Source organism: Leucoraja erinacea, chromosome 1, assembly GCF_028641065.1.
Source record: "Leucoraja erinacea ecotype New England chromosome 1, Leri_hhj_1, whole genome shotgun sequence".
Taxonomy (NCBI): domain Eukaryota; kingdom Metazoa; phylum Chordata; class Chondrichthyes; order Rajiformes; family Rajidae; genus Leucoraja; species Leucoraja erinaceus.
The window spans coordinates 25,455,244-25,482,474 of NC_073377.1; the positions used below are offsets into that span (position 1 = coordinate 25,455,244).

The following is a 27,231-nucleotide window of genomic DNA, read 5'->3' on the forward strand; positions in this document are numbered from 1 at the left end:
TAGCTATAAGAAAATAGATATATATTATAGCCATAAGCTAGGGTACTATCCAATTCACCTCAACCTCAGTGTGAACATTGGACTTTGCCTATGGAACTGGTGTTCTACAAGTTTAAGAACTTTATTCTGTATTCCGTATATTCCCCTTTGCTCTATCTATTGTACTTAAATTTGACCTGATTGTATCAATATATAGTATTATATGATTTGAACTTTGAGATTTTCACTGTGTCTGGGTATACTTGACAGTAATAAACCTAAATGTAATATTTACTAGACTAAGTGGGACCCGTTGGGTCCCAGCATCACGCGTGAGGGCTGGTCCCCCAACGCAATATTTCACCTCTCCACCAATTCCAACATGGGGGGGGGGGGGGGGGGGGAGGGGGCTTTCTGGAGTGCTAGTGGGCTGAAGGGACTGGTATCCAGATGGCTAGTATGGACATTGTGGGCCGAATGGATTCTTGGGCTGGCGGCTCAGTCACTCAAACCTGTTGTGCTGGCAGCTCACTCACTCATGGCTGGTGGGCTGGCAGTTGACACGCCTATTCTTTGAAATTCCATTTCAAGCATGGTGCAAGGCCACCAAATTCAAGTGCGGTTTCATACCACTTAAAGCAGGGTGTAAGGCCACTAAAGAGAGTGAGTCGTGACCCCTCTCTCTCCTCCATCTTGCAGATACTGAGCCACGCCCACACTTCTGGGTTTTATAGTCCCTCCCCTCCCACCAGAAGGGGCGTGGCCTTCATGGCGTGATTGACAGGAGATAAAAATCTCAACATTTTTTAAACACTAAAAACTGTTTTATTTTCCATCGATGGGAAAAATTCTCGGCACCTGATGAGCGGAGGGGGACTCTAAGATGGCCAAAAATCACAGCCGTACGTGGTAGCGTTTTTTCTAAAATCAATATAAAGCGCAGACATAAGTGGTCAAGATTAGACTTTTAATTATACAGAAGGCAAGGCAACTTTAATTAGGCAAGGCAACTCTAATTAGGCAAGGCAACTTTAACAAATGCAACACAGCTTTAGCATTTCCAAACTAAAGGCAACACAGCTTTAGCATTTCCAAACCAAATGCAACACAGCTTTATCATTTCCAAACCAAAGGCAGCACAGATTTAACATTTCCAAACCAAAGACAACACATCTTTAGCATTTCCAAACCAAAGGCAACACAGCTTTCCAAATCACATTTTCAAACCACATTAAGGGCACTGACAGGTCACTAAAACCACTCACAGTTTAGTAAACATGTGTTCAGTGTTATTCACAACTCAGACTGAGAGACGTGACCCTCTTGCTCCCCCATCTTGCAGAGACTGACTGAGGCACTCAACACTTCCGGGTTTTATAGTCCCTCCGGAAGGGGCGTGGCCTTCAGGAGAGAGAATCTCGACATTTTTTAAATACTAATAACTCTTTTATTTTTCATCGTTGGGAAAAATCCTCTTGTCCTGCGCAGCGGAGAGGGACTCTGAGTAAGATGGCCAAAAATCACAGCCGTAAATGGCAGCGTTTTGTTCTAAAATCAATTTACAGAACAACAGGAAGTGGTCAAGATCAGACTTTTAGTAATATAGATGAAAGTGGGTACTTGATAGTCAGTACAAATTTGTTGGGCTGAAGGATTAGTTTCCAGGCTGCATGACTCTGTCTTTACTGAGCCTGCCCCATTGTATCATGGTTTAATTTATCCTCATCTTGAATTATCCCCCTTCATGCCATAATTAAGAGAGATGAAATATCAAAGATGAAAATTAAACTTGGCTCAGTAAGAAGGGTCTCGTGTGTAATTATCTGTTACATTTGTAAACTAAGATTATAAATCAACATGATTGTAAGACAGGTACACAAAAAAAAGGCTGGAGAAACTCAGCGGGTGCAGCAGCATCTATGCAGCGAAGGAAATAGGCAACGTTTCGGGCCGAAACCCTTCTTCAGTCTGAAGAAGGGTTTCGGCCTGAAACGTTGCCTATTTCCTTCGCTCCATAGATGCTGCTGCACCCGCTGAGTTTCTCCAGCTTTTTTTTGTGTACCTTCAATTCTCCAGCATCTGCAGTTCCTTCTTAAACACATGATTGTAAGACATATTTGTTGTGGAAGCAAAACTATCTCCAGCCAAAGACTCTTGATGATCCTGTGGAATGAACATGGTCTGTTCCTTTGCAATTTGGCAAGATGTTTCTCTACTTTTCAGGTGAATTCATTTTGATTTTCACTATTTTAACTATTGTTTCTACTTCCTATCCCAAATTGAAGTTCCTGCCTAAGCCAAACCTGCATGTAATATGTGATTACTGTTGCCTGTTTTTTATTCCAGTCCTCCATTATCCCTTGAGTTCAATTCTATGGATTTTAAGCTGACTAACTGAAGCCTAACGAGTTTGGTCTGACAGATTTTATCACATGTGGGGCAGGAGCTGGAGGGTATGGGTGGGTAGTTGGTGAGATATGTAGCACATGTGTTGTTATGCTCATCTCCTGTCACTCCTGATGCATGGACCTTAAACTGGGCAGAGTGAAGAGAAGATATACGAGCATGTTGCCAGGACTCGAGGACCTTAGCTTTAGAAGTTGTGCAGGCTTGGACTTTATTCCTTGGAGTGCAGAAGGATGAGGGGTAATCTTACAAGATTTACAAGATTATGAAGGATAGATAGGGTAAATGTACAATCTTTTACCTAGAGTGGGGGACTTGAGAACTAGAGGACGTATGTTTGTGAAGGGGGGAAGATTTAATATGAACCTGAGGGGTAGCTTTTTTACATAGAGGGTGGTAGGTATATGGACGAGCAGCTAGAGGAGGTAGTTGAGGCAGGTTTTAAGAAACATTTAGACATGTACATGGATATGATAGGTTGTATAGGGATATGGGCCAAATGCAGGCAGATGTAGTGTAGATGGGGCATGTTGGTCAGCGTGGGCAAGCTTCCACGCGTGTATGACTATGATCTGTGGTATTTAGTGCTATTCTAGATCTTGCTTCTGAATTTATGTGACCACGAACCAATGATTTCCTACAATCAAGTGGGATGTTGCATTTTTCAAGGAGATTTTGAGATTATTTGACAATTTCTTCCTATCTCCGGTTGATCATCGCTTCCTAAAATAGAGCTTGGAATAGATTATTTTGGGGGATACAGGCTGGACATGTGACCATCATGGCTTACCCAGCATAGCTAATGCTGTAATTAAGACCGTAACCCTGGGGATCTTTGACTTGGGAGAAGTTGCTTCATTGTTTAGCTTATCCTGCTGGGGTATTGACAGAATTAATGGAGATAGTTACTGGAAATTTCTCCAGTACCTTGAGGTTCCTACAATAAATTATCCAAGTCTCAAACAATAAGGAGGACAGGGATCACTGCTGCCATGCGTTTTATGCTGGGTTTGAGCTTTTGATCATGATGTGTCCTTTCGCCCAGATAGCTACATCTTGCGGTAAACAACACATTCTATTGCAATTATTTTCGAATTACATTGTTAGTCATTTAACTGGTTCTATCTTCGATCTTGCTCATCACAGCCCCCTCAAACTCTCCCTAGCGTTGGCGCTGATGTAATGGTGTGAAAGCTATCTGTTTAATGAAAAGTAGCTAAAATGGTACCCTCTGAAACAAACAAAAATACTGCTGGAAATGTTTTATTTATGCAGGCTTTGTCATCCATTTGTTGTTCTGTTCTGCAGTGGTTGTGGGAGAAACCCCATTAAGTTTCTTGACATCAAAGAAATTTACTTTGGGCCTCTGGATACTAATAATTTTAAATTGAAATTCATTTTAATTAATACCAATAAATTATTTAATTTATTGGTATTTCCCCCAGTAACCTCATGTCATTGCAATCTGACCTTTATACGCAAATCAAAAGAATCGCAGAGGCTGGTAAACCCCCAAAAACAGAGAAATGTGGAAACACTCAGGCTGTCATAGAGTAATTTAGCAAAGAAACAGGACCTTTGCCCCATCAACACACACATTTCCACCAATATTATAATAAACCACCCTTAGAATGGGTGCTGAAGAGATTTCCATGCACAATGGGTTGTGGGCTGGGGTGGAAGAGTAGCTGGGACTACTTTCTTTGGAATGTAGAAGGCCAAGGGGTGACCATGTTGAAGTAAACAAAATCATGAGGGGCACAGATAACGTGAATGCTCATGGTCTTTTTCTCCGAGTGGAGGATTCTAAAACTAGAAGTTGTCGGCTTAAGGTTCGAGGGGATAGATTTGAGAGAGTCCTCGGGGCCAACATTTTCACTCAAAAGGTAGTCCATATCTCAAGGAACGAGCTGTCAGGGATAGCTACAGAAGCAATCATGACTCAATCATGGCTTTTAAAAAAATGTTTGGATAGATATATGAACAGGAAGGTCAATTCTCTGGATGCTTTCAAGAGACAGTTAGATGGAGCTCCTAGAGATAGTGGAGTCAAGGCATATGGAGAGAAGGCAGGAACAGGGTACTGATTGTGGATGATCAGCCATGATCATATTGAATGGCGGTGCTGGCTTGAAGGGCCGAATAGCCTACTCCTGCGCCTATTGTCTATTGTCCAGAGGGATATGGGTCAAAAGCAGGTAAATGGGACTAGCCCAGTATGGACAAGGTGGGCCAAAGGGCCTGTTTCGTTACTATACAACTCACTTTGGACTTTGATTCCTATCAATTCTTCCAGGATCGTATCACTCATCTACTCAATTTAATGTGGTCAATTAACTTACCAACGTGCATATCTTTGGAATGTGGCAAATAAACAGATCACCTAGTGGAAAACCTGGAAGAATGTTCAAACTCACTCAACGCAGACAGCACTAGAGGTCAGGTTTGAAATTAGGTTACTGGAGCTGTTAAGTAGTAGCCCCATTAGCGGTACCACTGGATCTGTAGGAAGAGAAACAGAGTTAACATTTCAAGGAGAAGGCCTGAGTATAGAAACAGAGTTTAGACACAGAGATTTAATTGCATGAAAGCCTTTCTGCAGTATCCAGTTAACTTTGTAAATTTTCAGTTCAGCCAAAAGGTGGAGTGCTTCACTATGCTTGGAACAAATCTGAGATCCATCTTATCTGCATCTTACCAGAGAACTGCAAGGAATTATGTTGAGGATCAAAAACAAGGTTTTCTTTATTTATCTCCATTTTTGTGAAATGAGAAACACATCGGAAAAGATAACTAATAAAGTGCCAGGAAACAAAATGACTAAATACTATTTTTTTTAGCATTCTTAATTGAATAAAATTTGCTAATGATAAATGTTTCTTCTTTGACAGATGGTGGATTATCTTCTGCAGTTTATGAACATGAAGGATGAAACCCCAAGTTGAAGATGCAATAAGAATTCAGTCACAAATGAATCTAGAGACTATGGTGTTTTGTTTTTCTCCAAATGTTTAGCTCCACCAAATACCAGACTAAATTGTTTTTGTTTTAAAATAAATGAATGTTCCTGTACCTCTGAACATTAACTAAATGATTTTCACACAGCAGATTATGTTTTGATGTTTTTAATGTAAATAAGCGTACTCGGCAGGTCTTCCAATATAAAGATCATACTGTTATTTATTTTGGTGTTTTATAATAATTCAGCTTTTGGTTTGCAGCTAAATTATGAATTAAAGAAATAAAATCTTGATTCATATCATTTTAATTTGTAAACTCATGTAATTAAAGCCCATTTAAAACTAGATGATAGGCAACATTATCTGTTACTATCAGTTGTACACCATCTGAATATATGTTGTATCCAACTTTCTACCAATAACCCTACCAAATCCATTATAAATGGCACATTTCATGTTACTCAGAAAATTAAATTATGGACAATTATTTCAATAGAATTTATTTATTTAACGTCAAGAGGCAATACACATGGAAAATGTCAGGTTGAACGCAGAGCTGTGAACATTATTTATATCACAGTGAGCGGCACGTTGACACAGAGTAGATTTGCTGCCTTAAACCCCTGTCCCACTTTCATGACCCAATTCACGACCTTTCTTACTCGTGGACATTTTTCATCATGCTAGAAAAAACGCCCTGACTTACTTGATGCCACGAGTACCTACGGCCTACCTACGACCTACCTACGACCTCCTACGACTGACCTATGACCTCGTGACAACCATGCTGCGAGTATGAGTCAAGGGTAAACTCGACAGAGGTCGTGAATTAGGTTATGAAAGTGGGACAGGGGTTTTACAGCGCCAGAGACCCAGGTTCGATCCTGACCACGGGTGTTGTCTATACAGTGTTTGGTCCGGTTTCCTCCCACACTCCAAATACTTACAGGTTTGTAGGCTAATTGGCTTGGCGTAATTGTAAATTATCCCTAGTGTGTAGGATAGTGTTAGTGTGTTAGTGTGCAAGGATCACAGGTCGGCGCGGACTCGGTGGGCCAAAGGGGTTGTTCAAGCACAGTTTCTCTAAACTAAACTAAACTCTTACAAGTCATGCACATTTCATTGACTTCCACAAATGAGGAGAATTATGGTTATGGTTGTCATATGGCATCACTGAATTGAAGCAAACCCTTTGGTCTACCTTGTCCATTGAACACTCATTATCCCTAATCCCTAATCCCATTTGATTCTCCTCGTATTGCATAATAACACACCTACACACCAGAGGCATTTCACAGCAACCAATTAACAACCTATGTACACACACATCTTTGGGATGTGGGAGAAACAAGAGCATCTGGTGGAAACCCATGTGGCCAAAGAAAGGAGGTACAAACTTCACAGGCAGCACTGGAGATCAAGATAAAAGGCAAAATAGCTATTCAACTCATTTTTGTTTGTGGATAATTGGATTGTAAAATGGCCAAAATAACCATGACCAAGCCTTGTTGCGTCTGAAATGATTCAGTATGTTTCTGAGAACATGAATTTCTGGAAGGTTTTTTGGAAAGTATGCAAAAGGACACCATGGAAATGTGATCCCATACAAAGCTAAGAAAATTCCATCAAATGTTTTATGTCAGTGTCGTGGCCCTCATACAGACTGGGGCCTACCAGGCCTCCAAACCAATGTGATCTGTTAATTATCTGTTTGTGGTTCAGCAGTGCAACTGCTATGTAAACCATAAGTAATATGCAGAGAATATTAGGAAGTTAAATATCTTTACTCTAAGAAAAAAAACCACATATGGCTGAAGTATGCGCCAAGAAACTGAGGGAGAAGGAGGCAAGGAAAACAATGATAGAAATGGTGAGCCAGAACTCTAGGGTCTGGCCTTCTCCATCCCATCGTCCAGAATTGCACTCCACACTCACCTTGTACAGTATTTATGTGGCCCAATGCAGAGATCACACTGCCCAGAAGTACTAGAGCTCAGTACCAGAGTGGTGATGGGCTTCTGGTAGCACAGTGCGGAAGCCCCATCTCCAACATCCCTTTTACACCTTTAGCAGAGAGCAAAGACGGTCCCTTGAGCTGCTGGCTGGAATAGTTGTAAGTGATTTTTCATACCAGTCCCATCTACATTAGGTGGGACAGCAAGTGAAGCTGTTGCCTCTCAGTTCCAGCATTCAATCCTGACCTCAGGTGCAGTCTGTGTGGAGTTTACACTTTCTCCCTGAGGTTGCATGCTTTTCCTCAGGGTGTTCTGGTCTCCTCCCACATATCAAAGGCATGTTGATTGATCCGTTAATCAGGCACAGTAAATTGCCCTAGTGCAGTGGGGAAAATATATTACAGGGATAATTAGTGAGGAAATTAGGTTAAGACGTCATGAACACGTTGATTGAATAGTCTCTTTCTATGTTGTATAGATATAAATAAATTTATTTTATAAATGTGAAATTTAAATGCAAAACAATTTACAAAAAATATTATATCAATTTAAAATGATGAAAAATATTCCAATAAGGATAACCTTCCTTTGCCTCCAAATATGAAGTGCCACAATTCCCATCTAAATCATTGGCGGCCTCAAATCTTGCAATAGGTCTAACCTTGTGCAGAAGCTGAGAGGTGATTCTCCAGTGTAATGCGAGGAATCTTTGTAAGACTGGGCTGCACATCCAAACTCTACATGGACACTGACCCGGCAGATTCTGCCTTCCAGTTCCATGAGGAAACGTCCCATACTTCTGTATTTGATTTCCGTAAGTCAGAGAGATGTAGCAAAAGGTCCATGCATGAATCTGTGTCATTTTGAAAGCAGTGGGACCAAGAATGTGCATGAGAAGGCAGCAAAGACAAGATGGAATTTCAAAGAGTCTAGCTGGTGAAACATTCTGCATTTGACATCAGCTGTCAAATAGAAGTTGAAATATAATTTGCTCGTTCATATTGCAGCAGAACTTGCAATGCTTGTGAAAGTCAACGGACCTGATCACCTCATCCAAGGACCAAGTCGTGGGAGAGAAGTGGGACAAAGTGTGTGCAAAGCTCCACAACTGGTGCAAAAAAAATGTATATGAACTTGAGTCATCCATACCTTTATTTTATTTATTTATTTTTTTAATTTATTTTATTTATTCCGAACAAGTAAAGACATTAAAGACATTAATAGTAACAAAATCGAAATTATCAAACAATTGGACATTACAATCAATATTTACAAGCAATGAAAAGAACAAAAAGCAAATTTCCAATGTCCAACTCTGTGTCTATACAAGTTCGAAAAGGAGTGAGCAGAAGAATAACTTATTAAATCTCACCCCTTTTCCCCAACACTTCTACCATATTTAAAAATCAATTAATTAATAATAATACTACCCCAGGCAATTTCCCATAATACCTACAGACATATATATACATACAACTATTATACACATACAAACTTCATATATGAAGTAACCAGACATAAGTAAACAATTGTAAAGCAATAGACAAACATTAACCCCCACTTGTCAACCATCCCCTCCATCCCAGTACCCCTTGAAAATTATTTTTTTATATATCATTTTAAAATGATTCATGTTTGTACATTGCTTTAATTCCTCGTTCAATTTGTTCCACACTCCCACTCCACAAACCGAAATACAAAAGGTTTTTCTAGTCGTACGGACTCTTTGTTTCTTAAAATTAAATATTCCTCTTAAATTGTAACCCCCCACACGCTCGTTAAATAATTTTTGAATGTTTCCAGGTAAATTTTTATTTTTGGCCCTAGACATTATCTGAGCTGTTTTGAATGTAACCAAATCTTCTAATTTTAATAATTTTAACTCTAAAAATAATGGATTCGTATGACCCAGATACTTGGCATTATGTATAATACGAATTGCTCTTTTTTGCATCATGGTTAATGAGTGTATCGAATTTTTATAGCCCCAATAAATTTATTTTCATGCACTCGTTCAACTTCCACCCCATTTATCTTTATACTTACTAGTTTATTTATTCTGCAATTACCAAATAACATTATTTTAGTTTTACTCAAATTTAATGAAATTTTATTCCTATCAAACCATATTTTCAATTTACCCATTTCTTTTATTATTTTATCCAATAGCTGTTTTAAATTCTCCCCAGAACAAAAAATATTTGTATCATCTGCAAACAAAACCAGCCTCAAGGCATTGGACACATTACAAATATCGTTTATGTACATGATAAATAATTTTGGCCCAGCACTGACCCCTGTGGTACCTTTAATTCCAAAGTGCGAATGCCCCTGCTTCCAACCATATTCTCCACTCTCCTAGAGATCTGTTATAGTAGTTGAGGGAAGAGGAATGAAGTTGAGTAAATTCCACATTTGAGGATTATCGTGATAAAGAATATGTGAAGAATTCAGGTTTATTGTTCAATACCAATTGATAGATTGATATTCTGATGAATGATGAGATTATTTGCTGTGTCCCTCTGCCACAACCTGCTTCACATCAACCTATAAAATATCTGTTTTTATGCTCCCACATGTAATAACTTCATAAACTTTCTGCAAAAGAAACTGCAAGGGAGTCAAAAAAATACGGCATTGGATAAATTTGCAATCCATAAAAGAGTTCTAGGAATGAAGCGTGCATTAAAGATATGCTACCTTCTATGGAGGTCAGGAGAAGGTTGCCCATTGGCCTTTAGAGATGTGGGACTAGAGTTTACAAGTGCAAACAAGGAAAGGGAGTTGCTGGCAAAAATCAGCATAATCAAAGACTTGTTCCAGCTTGGTCAATCCTGCTTCTCATTGCTCCCGGCAGTCAGAAGATACAGAAGAGTGAAAGAGTGCACCACCAGACTCAGGAACATCTCCATCACTGTAATCAGGCTACTGAATATCCTACATAATCTAAGGTACTGTCCAATTCACTTCTACCACATGTGGACATTGAACTTTGTCTATGGAACCAGTACACTACAATGTTGATAACTATATCCTGCACTCTGAATCATCTTTGCTCTCTCAACCTGTTGTACTTGAGTTTCACTTCATTGTATTTCTGTATAGTATTATCTGATCTCATTGGATTGCATGCACAACAAAAGCTTGTCACTTTACCTCGGTTCACCTGACAGTAATTAACTGAAACTACTGAGCAAAATTAGAGCACATGGTATTGGGGGTGGGGTATTGACATGGATAGAGAATTGGTTGGCAGACGGGAAACAAAGAGTAGGAATAAACAGATCGCTGTCAGAATGGTAGGCAGTGGCGAGTGGAGTGCCGCAAGGCTTGGTGCTGGGGCCGCAACTACTTACAATATATATTAATGATTTAGATGATGGGATTAAAAGTAACACCAGCAAATTTGCAGATGACACAAAGCTGGGTGGCAGTGTGAACTGCGAAGAGGATGCAAGGAGGTTGCAGGGTGACCTGGACAGGTTGAGTGAGTGGGCAGATGCATGGTAGATGCAGTATAATATAGATAAATGTGAGGTTATCCACTTTGGTGGCAAGAACAAGGAGGCAGATTATTATCTCAATGGCATCAGATTAGGACAAAGGGAAGTGCGACACGACCTGGGTGTCCTTGTACACCAGTCACTGAAAGTAAATATGCAGGTACAGCAGGCAGTGAAGAAAGCTAATCGCATGTTGGCCTTCATAATGAGATGTGAATTTGAGCATAGGAGTAAAGAGGTCCTTCTGCAGTTGTAAGGGCCCTGGTGGGGAGACCACATCTGGAGTATTGTGTACATTGATTGAGGCAGTGCAGCGTAGGTTCACAAGGTTAATCCCCGAGATGGCAAGGCTGTCATATGAGGAAAGATTGGGAAGACTGGGCTTGTATTCACTGGAATTTAGAAAGATGAGGGGGGACCTTATAGAAACATATAAAATAATAAAAGGACTGGACAAGCTAGATGCAGGAAAAATGTTCCCAATGTTGGGGAAGTCCAGAAACACGGGCCACAGTCTCAGAATAAAGGAGAGGCCATTTAAAACATAGATGAGAAAACACGTTTTCACCCAGAGAGTTGTGAATTTGTGGAATTCTCTGCCACAGAAGCCAGTAGTAGCCAATTCACAGGATGAATTTAAAAGAGAGTTAGATGTCGGGGCTAGTGGAATCAAGGGATATGGGGAGAAAGCAGGCACGGATGACTGATTGTGGATGATCAACCATGATCACCATGAATGGCGGTGCTGGCTCGAAGGGCCAAATAGCCTCCTCCTGCACCTATTTTCTATGTTTCTATGAAACTTAAACCTAAACCAAACTGAGGGGGTCAACCTTTCGAGACCAGGATGCAACCACCCCTCTTCACAATTTCACATTTCCTACCGTCCACTATTGCTGGGTCCCTTCTCTTACCTTACATCAGGGCAGGGTGTCAGGATAGCACCTAAGCAACAAGATAGTCTAGAATTAGTTGGTAATGATGCCTCATTGAAACATGCTTCTTCCCAACTCCCAACATCAGAAAGCCCATGAGAAATAGACATGGATTTTTACAAGGTTACTATGGGTGTAGGGAGAATATGTGGTACAAGCCTTGGCGATGGTCAGAATCAAGCATTGACTGGGGACCAAAACTAAGACTCATTAGACTGTACAATGCAGCACTAGAGAGCTCCAGTATAAATGTTTCATTATGCACTTAACTATCCAGGATTTCTTTAGAATTTCAGGCTCTTTGTTCCCTGTCACATTGATTGACAGGTACGCTACCCCACATTTCATTTTGGAAACAGTCAAGTCGAGGACAAAAATGTCTCTTTCACTTTATGAATAAGAATGTAATATAAATGAGTGTGAATTTAAAGATAAAATAACAACACTTGGAATCATGTAGAATGGTTTCGCTAGGCTGGCTGAATGCTTCAATTGCTGCTGTAGTGATTTCCCCATTAAAAGCCTAGGACACTTACAGCAAAGGGAATTCAAAGCAGAGAGCACTGAATGTTATTTTTTCTGAATAGGCTGCCTCATTTGCAACAACTAATATTTTATGAAATCAAACATTAATCATTGACATATTCAATTAATCTACTCAGTCCCTCTGCTTCAAGGATTCTTGTGATTAAATTCATTTCTGCCAGGCACTTAATATGAAGTAATTAACTGCCCAATTATTGAATCACTGTGTTCATCCCAATGAATTATGTTGGATTGCCTTTGGCATATAACAAGCTAATATATCACAATAGGGCTTAGGAACCAGTTGATAAATGATATCAGTAACTTCATTCAGAATCAAGACTACAGCATTTCTTTTAATTTGCAGATGTTTTCCTTCCTTCCTGTTTTTACTGGAATATTGTTTCATAGTTGTTTTCTTGTAGTGGAATGCATACAAAAAAATAACCCTCTCCTCAACATCAATACACCCGCACTTAAAGGAAGGTAAGGAAACATGGCCGCAGTTTCTTCGTGTTCTAGTCTCCTGAAGGATTTGGAAATGTAGCTTCTCTTACAAAGTGCAATGTCTCTTTATGTGTTAAAGAACTTCCTAGTTTTAGTAGTAATGTTGTTCAGGATGTCCGGGGTTATGAAGGGTGCCATATAAATGAAAGCCTTTCTCTCCTATAGTCTTAAACTTGCCTTTTTCTATCTTGTAGCTAATTGATTTTTATCAAAAATCCATTGATTGCTTTGAAAGGGGGGTGCAGATCACTCCCATTTTTGTATCTTTTATCCCTCTTTCAGATTCCCTGTATTCATTTATTTTCAAGGCAGTAGACACTGTGGTTTAATGTTGAAGGAATTGCCACACCCTTGTCTACATTGCCTCGTTCTTGGATGTTTCCATTTAAAGATATTTAATTTAAAATTAAATACAATTTCAGCCATATCAGCTGCCAAATTAAACATGACTGATTTGTGAGCTCACCCTCACCATGGTGAAACTAAAGACAACGAGCATCTGTTATATTTATGATGAGCACTAAACTTCATTACCAAATGTATAAATCAATATGTGAATATTTAAAAACAAGACTTGTTATGAAACATAGAAATAGAAAAGAGGTGCAGGAGTAGGCCATTCAGCCCTTCGAGCCTGCACCGCCATTCAATATGATCATGGCTGATCATCCAACTCAGTATCCTGTACCTGCCTTCTCTCCATACCACCTGATACCTTTAGCCACAAGGGCCACATCTAACTCCCTCTTAAATATACCCAATGAACTGGCTTCAACAACCTTCTGTGGCAGAGGATTCCAGAGATTCACCACTCTCTGTGTGAAAAATGTTTTTCTCATCTCGGTCCTAAAAGATTTCCCCCTTATACTTAAACTCTGACCCCTTGTTCTAGACTTCCCCAACATCGGGAACAATCTTCCTGCATCTAGCCTGCCCAACCCCTTAAGAATTTTGTAAGTTTCTATAAGATCCCCCCTCAATCTTCTAAATTCTAGCGAGTGCAAGCCGAGTCTATCCAGTCTTTCTTCATATAAAAGTCGTGACATCCCAGGAATCAGTCTGGTGAACCTTTTCTGTACTCCCTCTATGGCAGGAATGCCTTTCCTCAGATTAGGAAACCAAAACTGTACGCAATACTCCAGGTGTGGTCTCACCAAGACCCTGTACAACTGCAGTAGAACCTCCCTGCTCCTATACTCAAATCCTTTTTCTATGAATGCTAACATACCATTCGTTTTCTTTACTGCCTGCTGCACCTGTATGCCAACTTTCAATATATATTAATGATTTGGACGAGGGAATTGAATGCAACATCTCCAAGTTAGCGGATGACACGAAGCTGGGGGGCGGTGTTAGCTGTGAGGAGGATGCTAGGAGGCTGCAGGGTGACTTGGATAGGCTGGGTGAGTGGGCAAATGCATGACGGATGCAGTATAATGTGGATAAATGTCCACATTAGGTCTCGTTGCATCTCCCCTTTTCCTAATCGGCCACCATTCAGATAATAGTCTACTTCCCTGTTTTTGTCACCAAATTGGATAACCTCACATTTATACACATTATACTGCATCTGCCATGCATTTGCCCACTCACCCAGCCAATCCAAGTCACCCTGCAGCCTCCTAGCATCCTCCTCACAGCTAACACTGCCCCCCAGCTTTGTGACATCCGCAAACTTGGGGATGTTGCATTTAATTCCCTCGTCTAAATCATAAATATATGTAGTAAATAGCTGGGGTCCCAGCACTGAGCCTTGCGGTACCCCACTAGTCACTGCCTGCCATTCTGAAAAGGACCCGTTTACTCCTACTCTTTGCATGGTGTATCTCACTAAAATGAGTGAACAAGATTTCATTTCAAAACTATCAGCAAGATTCAAAGATTCTCTCCAGACTTTAGTTAAATTTTGTTTATAGATAGAGTGTGAAAATATGACCCTTAGCCAACCAAGTCGTCGCCAACCAACGATCGCCCGTTTACTCGTTTTATGTTATCCCAGTTTTGGATCCTACACACGAGGAGCAATTTATAGAAGCCAATTAACCTACAAACCAGCATGAGAAAACCGCTCACAGAAAAACGTACAAACTCCGTACAAACAGCACCCTTAGTCAGGACTTTCACTACTTAGGATTAATGCTGATTCTATTCCAGGTACTGCAGAATCATTTCTAACAGCTAAATAGACACCGGGGGTAAGGCAAACACCCCCCTTTTCTCATTTATATTGTCCCGTATCACAGGTGGGTACAAGTCAGAGTATAGAAGCGAGATCGACCGACTGACCAAATGGTGCCAGCACAACAACCTGGCTCTCAACATCAGGAAGACCAAGGAACTGATTGTGGACATTGGTAGGGGAAAGATGAGGACCCACAATCCTGTTCATATCAATGGGACGATGGTGGCGAGGGTCAATAACTTCAAATTCCTGGGCGTGCATATTTCCGAAGATCCTGGACCCAGCACACCGATGCAATTATAAAGAAGGCACATTAGCGACTCTACTTCCTGAGAAGATTATGGAGATTTGGCATGTCAAAGAGGATGCTGACCGGTTGCATCGTGGCCTGGTTCAGCAAATTGAACGTCCAGGAGCGAAAAAGACTACAAAAAGTTATGACCACTGCCCAGACCAGATCCTTTGACCTCCCCACTGTGGAAGGGATCTTTCGTAGTCACTGCCTCAAAAAGGCAGCCAAAGACCCACACCATCCTGACCACACACTCATCTCACCATTGCCATCAGGAAGGAGGTACAGGAGCCTGAAACGTCCAGGAACAGTTTCTTCCCTGTAAAGAAGTGAAGTCTGACACACTTGTAACTTTACTTATTGTTTAATGAGCACTCGGGTTAAACATATTCCAGCACTGACTACTAGCAGTCTATAACCATGCTGGAACCAAGAGGGCGTGAGCGAGATAAGGAGAGTTATTATACTTGATAACTAAGGCATGGTTAGTGGTACTGAGGTAGCTATATTATTGGTTGCATGCACGGACCATCTACATCCTTCCCCTTAGAAATCAAAACAGGATTAGAGCCGTGGCAATGTAACAGCACAGGGCATGCGAGTTTAAACAAAGTTGCCGTAACGAACAGGTGGCTTGACAATGCGACCCGAAAGCGTGCGTACAATACCTTCCCCCCCCCCTATCGGAAAGAAGAGTGGGCGTAGCAGAGGCAGGCGAGAAAGTTAAAGCAGGATCAAGCGCAGACGAAGCTGGAAAGGCAGGAGGAGGAGGTGAACGCAGAGTAGGACAACTGGACAACACCAGGCGGCTGAGGAGGAGAAGAAGAATGCAAAGGAGGAGGAGGTCGCAGCAGCAGAGGGGTAAGCGGCATGCGGGGAACAGCAGGGAGACCGGCAGCGGCAGGCTGGAGCGGCAGCGGAGGAGCGTAATGACCCGCCGGTGCAGGCTTCGACTTGTTCACGGCCAGTAGGTGTTGACGGCACCGGCGATAGACAGTCCCTTCATAGTCCACCAGGTAAGATCTTGGGGAGTCAGCCATATCGACCACGGTCGCGAGGCGGGAATAGCCGGTGGTAGAGTGCATCCGAACGACTTGGCCTGGCAGTAGAGAGGACAGGGGGCGGCAGGACTTGTCGTGGGAACGTCGTTGGCTTTCATGCTTCTGGTCAATCCGCTGTTGGACAGTGGCAGGCTCGAGCACTTTGGGCAGCAGGGCCTGTTGGGCGATTGGCATGGGAGGTCTTGTCATCCGCGACATTAAACACTGAGCAGGGGAACCCATGGCTGGGTCCCGGGAGATGTTTCGTAGGTTGAGTAAGCCCAGGTAAAAATCGCAGTTGGACAGGCGCGACTGCTCCAACAGAGCCTTAGCACTCCGCACAGCCCGTTCGGCCAGGCCATTGCTCTGAGGATACTCAGGGCTACTGGTGTAGTGATGAAAGTTCCACCTGGCAGCGAAAGCTTTGAATTCGGCGCTAGTGAATTGCCGGCTGTTGTCGGTCTGCAAGCGCACAGAGGCACCGAAAGTTGCGAAGTGTTTGCGCAGCTTGCTGATGACCATCTCGGAGGTGATGGAGGGAAGTATGTCCACCTCAAACCAGTTGGAATACTTGTCGACCAGGACGAGGAACTGCTTGCCCCGCCATTCGAATATGTCGGCAGCCTGCAATGTCCAGGGCATAGTAGGCACCGGCTGCTGCAAAAGAGGCTGACGCTGCTGGTGTGGGGCAAGGCTTTCTCAGTAGCTCCGATCGCAACCTGATCCAGCATCCCCGTTACTAAAATGTCCCTAGTAAGCTGGTCAGTCATATTTTCAAATCGGCACCTCTGGGCAAGATAGCGCAGATCAGCAATAAAACATTCAACTGGCTCATCTGGCTGTTGTTTCTGCGTAAATAATCTGGCTCGCTCTAAAATACGGTTAGAGGGCAAGTCACAAATTTCAGCAAACTTCCGTAGCAAACATACCGGATCGTTGGCAGACTCCGCAGGCACTAGGACCTGATCGTTTTCATCCTGGACCGCAGGATTGTAGGCAAAAGCAAGTGCTCTCCTCATAGCATCAGGACCGGCAAGGTTCAGCAGGAGAGATGCTTTGACGGCGTCGGGATCGTTTCGGTGAACGATATTCATGTAGTGTGTGAAATCCAATTCGAAAGTCACCCAGCGCTCCGCTATGTCTGCATCAAAGACAAGGGGCGAGGGTTTACGGCACGAGGAGGCCATAGTAGCAAAGGGGTGCGAGAAAAACTCCGATAAAACAACACTTATAAAGAAATAAAATAAATAAATAAATAATGAACAGGAGGCGCGCGTTTTAACTATCTGACACCATGTAAAGAAGTGAAGTCTGACACACTTGTAACTTAACTTATTGTTTAATGAGCACTCGGGTTAAACACATTCCAGCACTGACTACTAGCAGTCTATAACCCTGCTGGAACCAAGAGGGCGTGAGAGAGATAGGGAGAGTTATACTTTATACTCTAAGGCGTGGTTAATGGTACTGAGGTAGCTATGTTATTGGTTGCATGCATGGACCATCTACATTCTCTACAGCCATCAGGCTATTAAACACTACAATGAATAAGCTCTGAGCTCTGAACTGCAAAATATTATTATTATTGCACTATATTTGTTATTTATTGAACTTTTACTTTTTTTTTCTTCCCTCGTTTTGTACCATGTTTACATATTCACATATTCTGTTGTGCTGTAGCAAGTGAGAATTTCATTGTCCCATCCGGGACATATGACAATAAAACACTCTTGACTTGGCTCTTGAATCTGGTCCTAATAATTGTCAGAATGAAAAAGAAATTAAACAGTGATACTGTTGGGGTCTTGAGCTGGACATTGAGGAAGTCGCTCTATTCACTGCTGCCAAGGTTAGTGATTTTTTGCCAGCAGAAAATTAATCTTTTTATGTATAACAGGAAGACTTGGAAGAGGCTAAGTTGGAGTCATGTACCAGCATAGGTATCCCTCTCCTAAAACGGTCTCTGCGTAAAACGGAGAGTGTTGGAGATGGGAAGATGTGGCTAGTGGTGGGATCCTGTTGGAGGTGGCGAAAGTGAGGAGGATTATGGGCTGTATGCGACTGCTGATGGATGTGAAAGGTGATGACTACGGGGACTCTGCCCCTTTTGCGACTGGGGGAGGGGGAGCAAGAGCTGCGGGATATGGAGGAGACGTGAGTGAGGGCCTCATCTATGGGAAAGGGAAACCCCGTTCCCTAAAGAATATGGTACAGAACACTTCATCTTGGGCACAGATGCGGCATACATGGAGGAATTTGTGGTAGGGAATAGAGCCTTTACAGGAAGTAGGGTGGGAAGAAATGTAGTCTAGATAGCTGTGGTAGTTAGTGGGTTTATAATAAGTGGAACAAGTGGAATCCGGTGGGTCCCAGTATGCCATTTGCAGCTTCATCACTGTCTATAATAAGTGGAACCCGTTGGGTCGCAGTCACACGGGAGGCCTGGACCCAGAATGCAACCCATTCCCCATACGCAATATTCGACCATGGTCCCCCAATGCAACGCATCTCCCAGTGCGATATTCCAACACTCAGCCATAGCCCCCATCTGTGCAGGCTGGCTCATTTCCCCTTATTCACCGTCCCTCATTGTAAACTTTAAAAAAAATGCAATTGCACTTGCTAAAGGACTCGGTGTACAGTGATAGCAACATTATAGCAGGCAGGGCTACAATCCCATTGTGATGTCATATCTGGTAACTGCCAGTGCAGATTGGAAAAATCTTTCTCAAAGTGGGGTTTTGTAAACCTAAAAATGTGATAATTTGTAAAATACAACATCTATGTGAATGAAATTTTGATAAAACGCACCACAAGACAGCTGTGAGTAAGGTGGTCCAAAAATTGTAGCACTATCGTGTAATGTTTTGGTGAAATGCACTCACAGACACGCACACAACATTTTTTTGCAATTGCCCCTCACAAGCCCTCCCCAGGTTACAATAGGATTCAGCTCCTGAGAACTGTTCATAACCTGAACAGTTCACGTCGGAAATGAGGGTACACAGCAATATATATAAATACAACAAAAACATAGGGTCAACCAAGGAAAACAGGTAGCTGGTAAAACAGGTACCAGTGCATTTAACTGAAAGCAGAACGCAGAATATTAAAATGTCAGGTCATATTCAAGGAGCTACTTAAAAGGAGTAGGATTTTTAAAAGTCAGCATCCACTTAACGAGGGTAGATTTGGCTTGCGGACACTGGCAGTCTGTTGGGAGCAGCCATGTGGGATGAGGCTGCATTGAGATGAAATGTCATTTGGAAGGTAAGTGTGAGGCTTTGATGTATGCCATTTGCAGCTTCATCACTGTCTTCATAAAAGTCAAGTAACTTACACTGCACTCCATCAGACACAGAGAACCATTTTTCTATCTCCCTTGTTTGAGGCTCCGCGGGCTCACCTTCTTCAGTCGGGGGCAGATCATCCATAATATCCCGCACAGTCTTTTGTCTTAAAACAGTAGAATGAGGGGGGATCTAATTGAAACATACAGAAACATACAGAATAGAGAAAGGCTTGGACAGAGTTGATGTGGAGAGGATGTTTCCACTAGTGGGAGTCTAGGACAAGAGGTCATAACCTCTGAATTAAAGGATGTTCTTTTAGGAAGCAGATGAGGAGAAATTTCTTTAGTCAGAGGGTGGTGAATCTGTGGAAATCTTTGCCACAGTAGGCTGTGGAGGCCATGTCAGTGAAGATTTTTAAAGCAAAGATAGATAGATTCTTGATTAGTAGAGATGTCAGAGGTTATGGAGTGAAGGCAATAGAATGGGTTGAGAGGGAGAGATAGATCAGCCATGATTGAATGGCGTAGAATTGATGGGCCGAATGACCTAATTCTACTCCTATTCCTTATAACCTTATGACCTTATGATGGTACTGAACCCAGGCACAGTGAAAAACTTTATTTTGCATACAATCCAGTAAGGTACAAACGTGCAAAAATTGTAGTGTCATTATCTGGTAATTATATAATTCCCCGTATTATAGTGCACAGAGCCGCCATTTTTCTGGATTAGCCAACTAATTTTCAAAGTTCTTAAGAGTGCAGTCTTATCTTGAACAACGGCTCATTGGCTTGGCAATGTCCTCTCCTTTGTCCTTTGCCATCTTGATAATGGCCCTTTGTCCAGCATCAATGGAAGATGAAGGTAGGCTCAACAACGGCCCTCTGCCCAACTCCTTCTTCACTGGGTGAGTGAGCCAGGCCTCCTGATGGTTCCCGGTTTGCGGCATGGGTCTTCAGTCTGCACCGGGTAGGCCATGCCTTCTGGGTAGGATTTGATCTACGCTGGGATAGCTGGGCCTTCCGAGTGATTCTTCAGACACCAGGTGACATAGAATTAAGGTGAGTGGGGCAACATTTCATGGAAACCTGAGGGTCAACCTTTTCACACAAGGTGGTGGGTATATGAAACAAGCTGCAACAGAAGGTAGACATAAAATGCTGGAGTAACTAAGCGGGACAGGCAGCATCACTGGATAGAAGGAATTGGTGACGTTTCGGGACAAGACCCTTCTTCAGTCTACCTTCGGTTTAAACCAGCATCTGCAGTTCCTTCTTGCAAGAGAAGGTAGTTGAGGCAGGTGCTCTAACAACATTCAAAAGACACGGACATGGATCAGAATAATTTAGAGGAATATGGGCCAAATGTGGACAAATAGGACTAGCTAATATAGGTCATTTTGGTCGTTAGGCAGAAGGACCTGTTTACATGCATTATGACGTTGATTCTAACCTTTCATATATTGCCTTGAATTGAGTTCCCATACTGCAGACGATGTCTGCATATGAGTCTGTATATGACTCGTGTCTGCATGACCCAAACAGTTCAAGTCAGTCAAGGTGCCTAAAAGAGATTGTCCCACTTGGTATATATCCCTAGATTTATATCTGAATTCATCTGGATAGAGATAACAAAATATATGCATTGTAAATTGGAGGTTCATTGTTCTAATCATCCCTAAAGTGAGTAACAAAGTTACATTTGTTTTTGTCTATTAACCCTCGATGGATTAAATATTAAAATATGAATTTGAATTTAAAGTAGATATAAAAAAAATTTTCATCTAAATTCTGCCCACTCAATAATTTTTGTAAATAGAATCTATGTGAAACAGAGACTTATTTTATTTTGAAGGCAAATTCTGTGTAGGGTATGTGGAAATGACTGAAGAAAGTAATATGTGGAGATGCTGGTAGCTGTCATGACATTGGGGAAACAAAGAATAGATTATGTTATTGTCCAGCAGAATTTAAGTGCAGAGCTTCATCTTGAGGAAGCCCCTCCCATGGGCGAAAATCCGGGGGGGGGGGGGGGGAACACACGTCCCCCTCATGTTTTGAGAAGTGGGGGACAATCCCTCCCCCCCCCCCCATGTTTTGTAATCCGGATTTTGAAATTCGGTGAAAAAAAAATCTATTAAAGGCTAGATGCAGGAAGATTGTTCCCGATGTTGGGGAAGTCCAGAACAAGGGGTCACAGTTTAGTGATAAAGGGGAAATCTTTTAGGACTGAGATGAGAAAAACATTTTTTACACAGAGAGTGGTGAATCTCTGGAATTCTCTGCCGCAGAAGGTAGTTGAGGCCAGTTCATTGGCTATATTTAAGAGGGAGTTAGATGTGGCCCTTGTGGCAAAAGGTATCAGGGGGTATGGAGAGAAGGCAGGTACAGGATACTGAGTTGAATGATCAGCCATGGTCATAGTGAATGGCGGTGCAGGCTTGAAGGGTCGAATGGCCTACTCCTGCACCTATTTTCTATGTTTCTATGTTTCACGGGTGTTTGCAATTGGTCAGGTGTGTTTAGTTTCCTCCTTAATGCAGGTATAAGACAGCTCTCAGTACAGAGTCTTTCCTCCAGTCTTTCCATCACCTTTCGAAACTTTTGTTGCTGTTTATCAATATGGGGAACCAAGTTGTGCCAATAAAAGTCAAAGAAGCCATTATGATTCAATTCAATTCAATTCAATTCAATTCAATTCAATTCAAAGCACTTTATTCGTCCCCGAGCGGCAATTTAAAAGGGCGCATTACAGTAGCTTTTTAAAAAGGGACACAATCAACAAACATAAGCAGCACGCATACTGCACAATCAACCAGCACACGCATTCCACAGACACACTGCACAATCACACAACACACACCGCACATCAACATTCAACACATAGTAATAGTTTTTAAAGTGCTTCCTAAGTGCTTCAATTAAAAAGTGCATATAGAAGGTTATTTCATTTCATATGTTCATGAGTCAGTGATCAGCATTAAAAAGCTGGACAGCCCTGGGGATGAAGGTTGCCTTCCCCCTCTGTGTCCGGCAACCCGGACAGTGGAGTCTGCGTCCTGAGGGGAGCCACTCAAACTCAGGAAACAGGATGTGAGAGGGGTCCTGAAGAATCCTGCGTGTTAACTTTAAAGACTGTTGCTCGCATAGGGCAGTGAGAGTTCGGACGGGCTGCTCAATGATTTTTGAGCAGACCTTGACCACATTCAACAGGCGGTTTCTGTTTTGCAGGGTGATGGAGTGGAACCAGCTAGTGAAAGAGAAGGTTATTACATTTTCAATGAATGCGTAGTAGAATGTGGTGAGAATGTCTTTGTTAATCCCAAATGACTTCAGGTTCCTGAGTAGGTACTGTCTCTGATGGCACTTTTTAAGGATTTCCTCTATGTTAGAGGAAAACCTTAGCAGGTTGTCGAAGGTTGTTCCCAGGTATTTGTATACCTCCACTATCTCCACTGGCTCCTGCTGGATGATAGTGGTGGCTGCCTCAGCCATCTGTCTCTGTTGGGGGGAAAAGTCACAATCATGTCCTTGGTTTTGTATTGTATTGTATTGTATATCTTTATTGTCATTTCCTCAGTATTCACATACCCAGAGGAAACAAAAAAACGTTGCTCCACCAGTGTCCATTCAGTGTGCATTAAAAATAAATAGAAATAAAAATACATGTATCATGAACAAATTTAACACTCTACTAAACATTCAACAGGCGTTCCGATCGGCAGCGGCACAACAGTGGCTCTGCTGCCGTGTGTCCAGGTTGGTGGTTGGTGCGCGATACTTGGCAGGGGGCAAAGTCCATTTAACAGTCTTATAGCCTGTGGGAAGAAGCTGAGGAGCACCCTGCTGGTTTTGCAGCTAATGCTCCTGTACCTCTTCCCAGATGGCAGGATGGAGAAAATGTAATGCGATGGGTGGTAGGGGTCTTTGATGATGGAGATGGCTCTGCTGATACATCTCTTCCTGTATATGTCCAGCAGGAAAGGGAGTGGAGCACCAATAATCCTGCTGGCGGTCTTCACAATCCTGTCTAGTTGGTGCCTTGCAGCTCCCAAACCAGGAAGTGATGCCGTAGGTCAATGTGCTCTCGACAGTCCCCCTATAAAAAAGTCCGTAGGTGTGTAGTGGGGAGACCGGCTTTACGTAGTCTTCGGAGAGGGTGTAGTCGCTGCTGGGCTCTCTTGACCAGTGCTGTGGTGTTGGCCGTGGACGTCAGGTCATCAGACAGATGTAGTCCTAGGAACTTCACGCTGCTGACCCTTTCCACATCAGCTCCGTCGATGTGCAGAGGTGTATGGTGTTGTTTCCCCGCCCTCCTGAAGTCAACCACCATCTCCTTAGTTTTTCCCACGTTAAGAATGAGGTTGTGGGATTTGCACCAACCTGTGAGCAGCTCCACCTTTGCTTATATTTAGCTCAAGACAAGACTTTTCACACCATACTACAAAGTCCTGCAGGGCTGAGCTGTGATGTTGTGTATGGCTGGGATGCAGAGACAGGAGGACTGTGTCATCAGCAAATTTTACAAAGTGGCATTTTGGCTGGGTGGATCTGCAGTCATCAGTGTAGAAAATGAAGAGAAGTGGGGAGAGGACACAGCCTTGTGGAGAGCCAGTGAAGGTGAAGAGGGTGTCGGACAAGGTGTGGTTCACCAACACCCTCTGTGATCTGTTGGTGAGGAAGTCTATAATCCACAGAGTGAGTTGGTGGTTGAGGTGGAAGCGGGTGATGAGCTTCTCAGCCAAAATATGTGGCTGCATGGTGTTGAATGCTGATGAGAAGCCTGCAAACAGAAGTCTGGCTGTGGCCTTGGGGATTTCCAGATGCTTATGGATGGTGTTTAAGATGAATATTTTTGCGTAATTGACACCCCTACCAGCCTGGTAAGCAAACTGCAATGGATCCATCATCGAGCCAGTTGCCTTGGTGATGTGCTCCTTGATGATCCTCTCCATGGCCTTCATGATCAGGGAGGTGAGAGCCACCGGTCTAAGGTCATTCAGGACCTTGGTGGTGCCCTTCTTTGGGATGGGAATCACTGTTGTGTTTTTCCACATCGCGGGGACTGTGCTGCTGGTCAAAGAGCCCTGGAACTGATGCTGGAACACACCTCCCAGCTGCTCAGCACAGTGCCACACGGTCCGCCCACAGATGTTGTCTGGCCCTGGAGCTGTGTTCTTTTTAGTCCTTTTGAGGGCTCTCACCACCTCTGATGTGTTGATGTTGAGGCCGGAGTCATCAGGTCTGAGTGTGGAGACGATTGATTCTAGCTGGGTGCTATTGTCCTTTTCAAATCTGGTGTAGAAGGAGTTGAGACTGAGAAACAAGAATAACACTGTTAGAGGCATCAGCCAAACCTTAGGCTTGCCAAAAACAACTGTTTGGGACATCATTAAGAAGAAAGGAAGCACTGGTGAACTTATTCATCGCAAAGGGACTGGGAGGCCAAGTAAGACCTCCGCAGCTGATGACAGAATAATGATTTTTATAATAAAGAAAAATCCCCAAATACCTGTCTGACAGATCAGAAACACTCTTCATGTGTGTATTTGTCAATGACCACTGTCTGCTGAAGACTTCATGAACAGAAATACAGAGGCTACACTGCAAGATGCAAAACACTAGTTAGTTGCAAAAATAGGATGGCCAGGTTCCAGTTTGCCAAGAAGTGCTTAAAAGAGCAACCACAGTTCTGGAAAAAAGGTCTTGTGGACAGATGAGACGAAGATTAACTTATCAGAGTGATGGCAAGAGCAAAGTATGGAGGAGAGAATGAACTGCCCAAGCCCCAAAACCATACCACATCATCTGTGAAACACTGTGGTGGGGGTGTTATGGCCTGGGCATGTATGGCTGCTGATCACTTATCTTCATTGATAATACAACTGCTGATGGTAGTAGCATAATGAATTCTGAAGTGTATAGACACATCCTTTCTGCTCAATTTCAAACAAATGCCTCAAAACTCATTGGCTGGTGGAATGTGGATTCCGCTGTTTATTTTAAATTTCAATTAATGTGTCTTGTTGCTTTTTACTTTGTATGGCTGGATGGTATTTCGAATGTCATTGTACCCTAATTGGTACATGTGACAATTAAATTGAATCTTGAATCTCGAACACAAAGGGTGGTGAGTATATGGAATGAACTGCTGGAGGAGGTAGTTTGGGCAGGTACTATCAATATGTTTAAAAAACATTTAGACAGGTACATGGATAGGATGCATTTAGAGGGATATGGGCCAAAAGCAGGCAAGTGGGACATGTAGTTGGAGCATGTTGGTCGATATGGGAAAGTTGGGCCAACAAACAGTTTCCATGCTGTATGACTCTATTTCATTCAGCCAAAGTAGATTGTCTACTGAACTACACATTGGAAGCTATTTACAATACCTAATTAACCCCATCAAATCTGCATGTTATTGGGGCAGCGGAGGAAAATAGAGCACCCAGGGGAACTTTTGTGATCACAGGAGAAAACTTCATGCAAACAGTATCAACGGTCAGGATTGCATCTTGGGACCCAGTCAGGCAGCAGCTGTTGGTGAGACTGCATTTAGAAAATTGTGTTCAGTTCTGGACGCCATGTTATACGAAATATATTGTCAAGCTTTAAAGGGTTCAGAAAAGATTTATGAGGATGTTGCCAGGACTAGAGGGTGTGAGCTATAGGGAGAGGTTGAGTAGGCTGGGTCTCTATTCCATGGAGCGCAGGAGGACGAGGGGAGATCTTATAGAAGAATACAAAATCATGAGAGGAATAGGTCGGGTAGATGCACAGAGTCTTTTGCCCAGAGTAGGGGAATCGAGGACATAGGTTCAAGGTGAAGGGGAAAAGATTTAATCGGAATCCGAGTGGTAACCTTTTCACACAAAGGGTAGTGGGTGTATGGAACAAGCTGCCACAGGAGGTAATTGAGGCTGGGACGATCCCATCGTAAGAAATAGTTAGACAGGTACATGGATAGGCAGGTTTGGAGGGATATGGAGCAAGCGCAGGCAAGTGGGACTACTGTAGCTGGGACATTGTTGGCCGGTGTGGGCGAGTTGGGTCTGTTTCCACACTGTATCACTCTATGACTTGTAGATATAAGGTCAGCTTCTGTGCAGGACATAGTAGCAGATAATTAGAAAATAGTTATACAATCTAGAGTCAACATTGTTCTATGAGAGGGAAATTTGATTTTATGACTAGTAATTATTTGGACATCTAACAAGTAAAGCAGATAAAGGAGATGCAAAAGATATAATCTATTTGGATATCTAGAAAACATTTAGTAAGGTAAAACTACAAAGATGATTGTTGGTTAGTTAATCATCCACTCATATCGACACTGGCACTGAGTCAATGGCACCAGTATCAATTTGGGTAGATTAGCTAACCAAGAGAAATCAAACCGTCAGACTAAATCATTCATTTTAGTTTGGCAAATTGAGTAAAATCAAAATGAGAGGCAAGTACCCAGTTATTTATAATCCTTAAAGATTTAGATGAAGGAAATAAGCATACCGTAGCTGGACTCAATGATACAAAAATATACAGGAATGCAACGTGTGAAAACAGAGCCATTGAAATGAAAAATAGGTTAAGCAAATAGTCAAACAAACAATGGCAGATGGATATAACATGAGGAAATATAACATTAGATGCAAAGT

The 27,231-nt window shown here is 42.4% G+C and overlaps 1 protein-coding gene across 2 annotated transcripts in view; it reads left to right on the top strand.

The window, feature by feature from the left end:
* grp (gastrin-releasing peptide) overlaps positions 1-5,878 on the top strand; it is a 28,641-nt gene extending 22,763 nt beyond the window's left edge. Inside the window, exon 3 of one of the 2 annotated variants that reach the window (XM_055630793.1) lies at positions 5,277-5,850. In XM_055630793.1, the coding sequence (XP_055486768.1) occupies positions 5,277-5,330 (54 nt within the window). In that variant the 3' untranslated portion in view covers positions 5,331-5,850. Of the gene's footprint in view, positions 1-5,276 lie in introns of both variants that reach the window. The other variant, XM_055630721.1, reaches the window with a different exon arrangement.
* Positions 5,879-27,231: the final 21,353 nt, after the last annotated feature.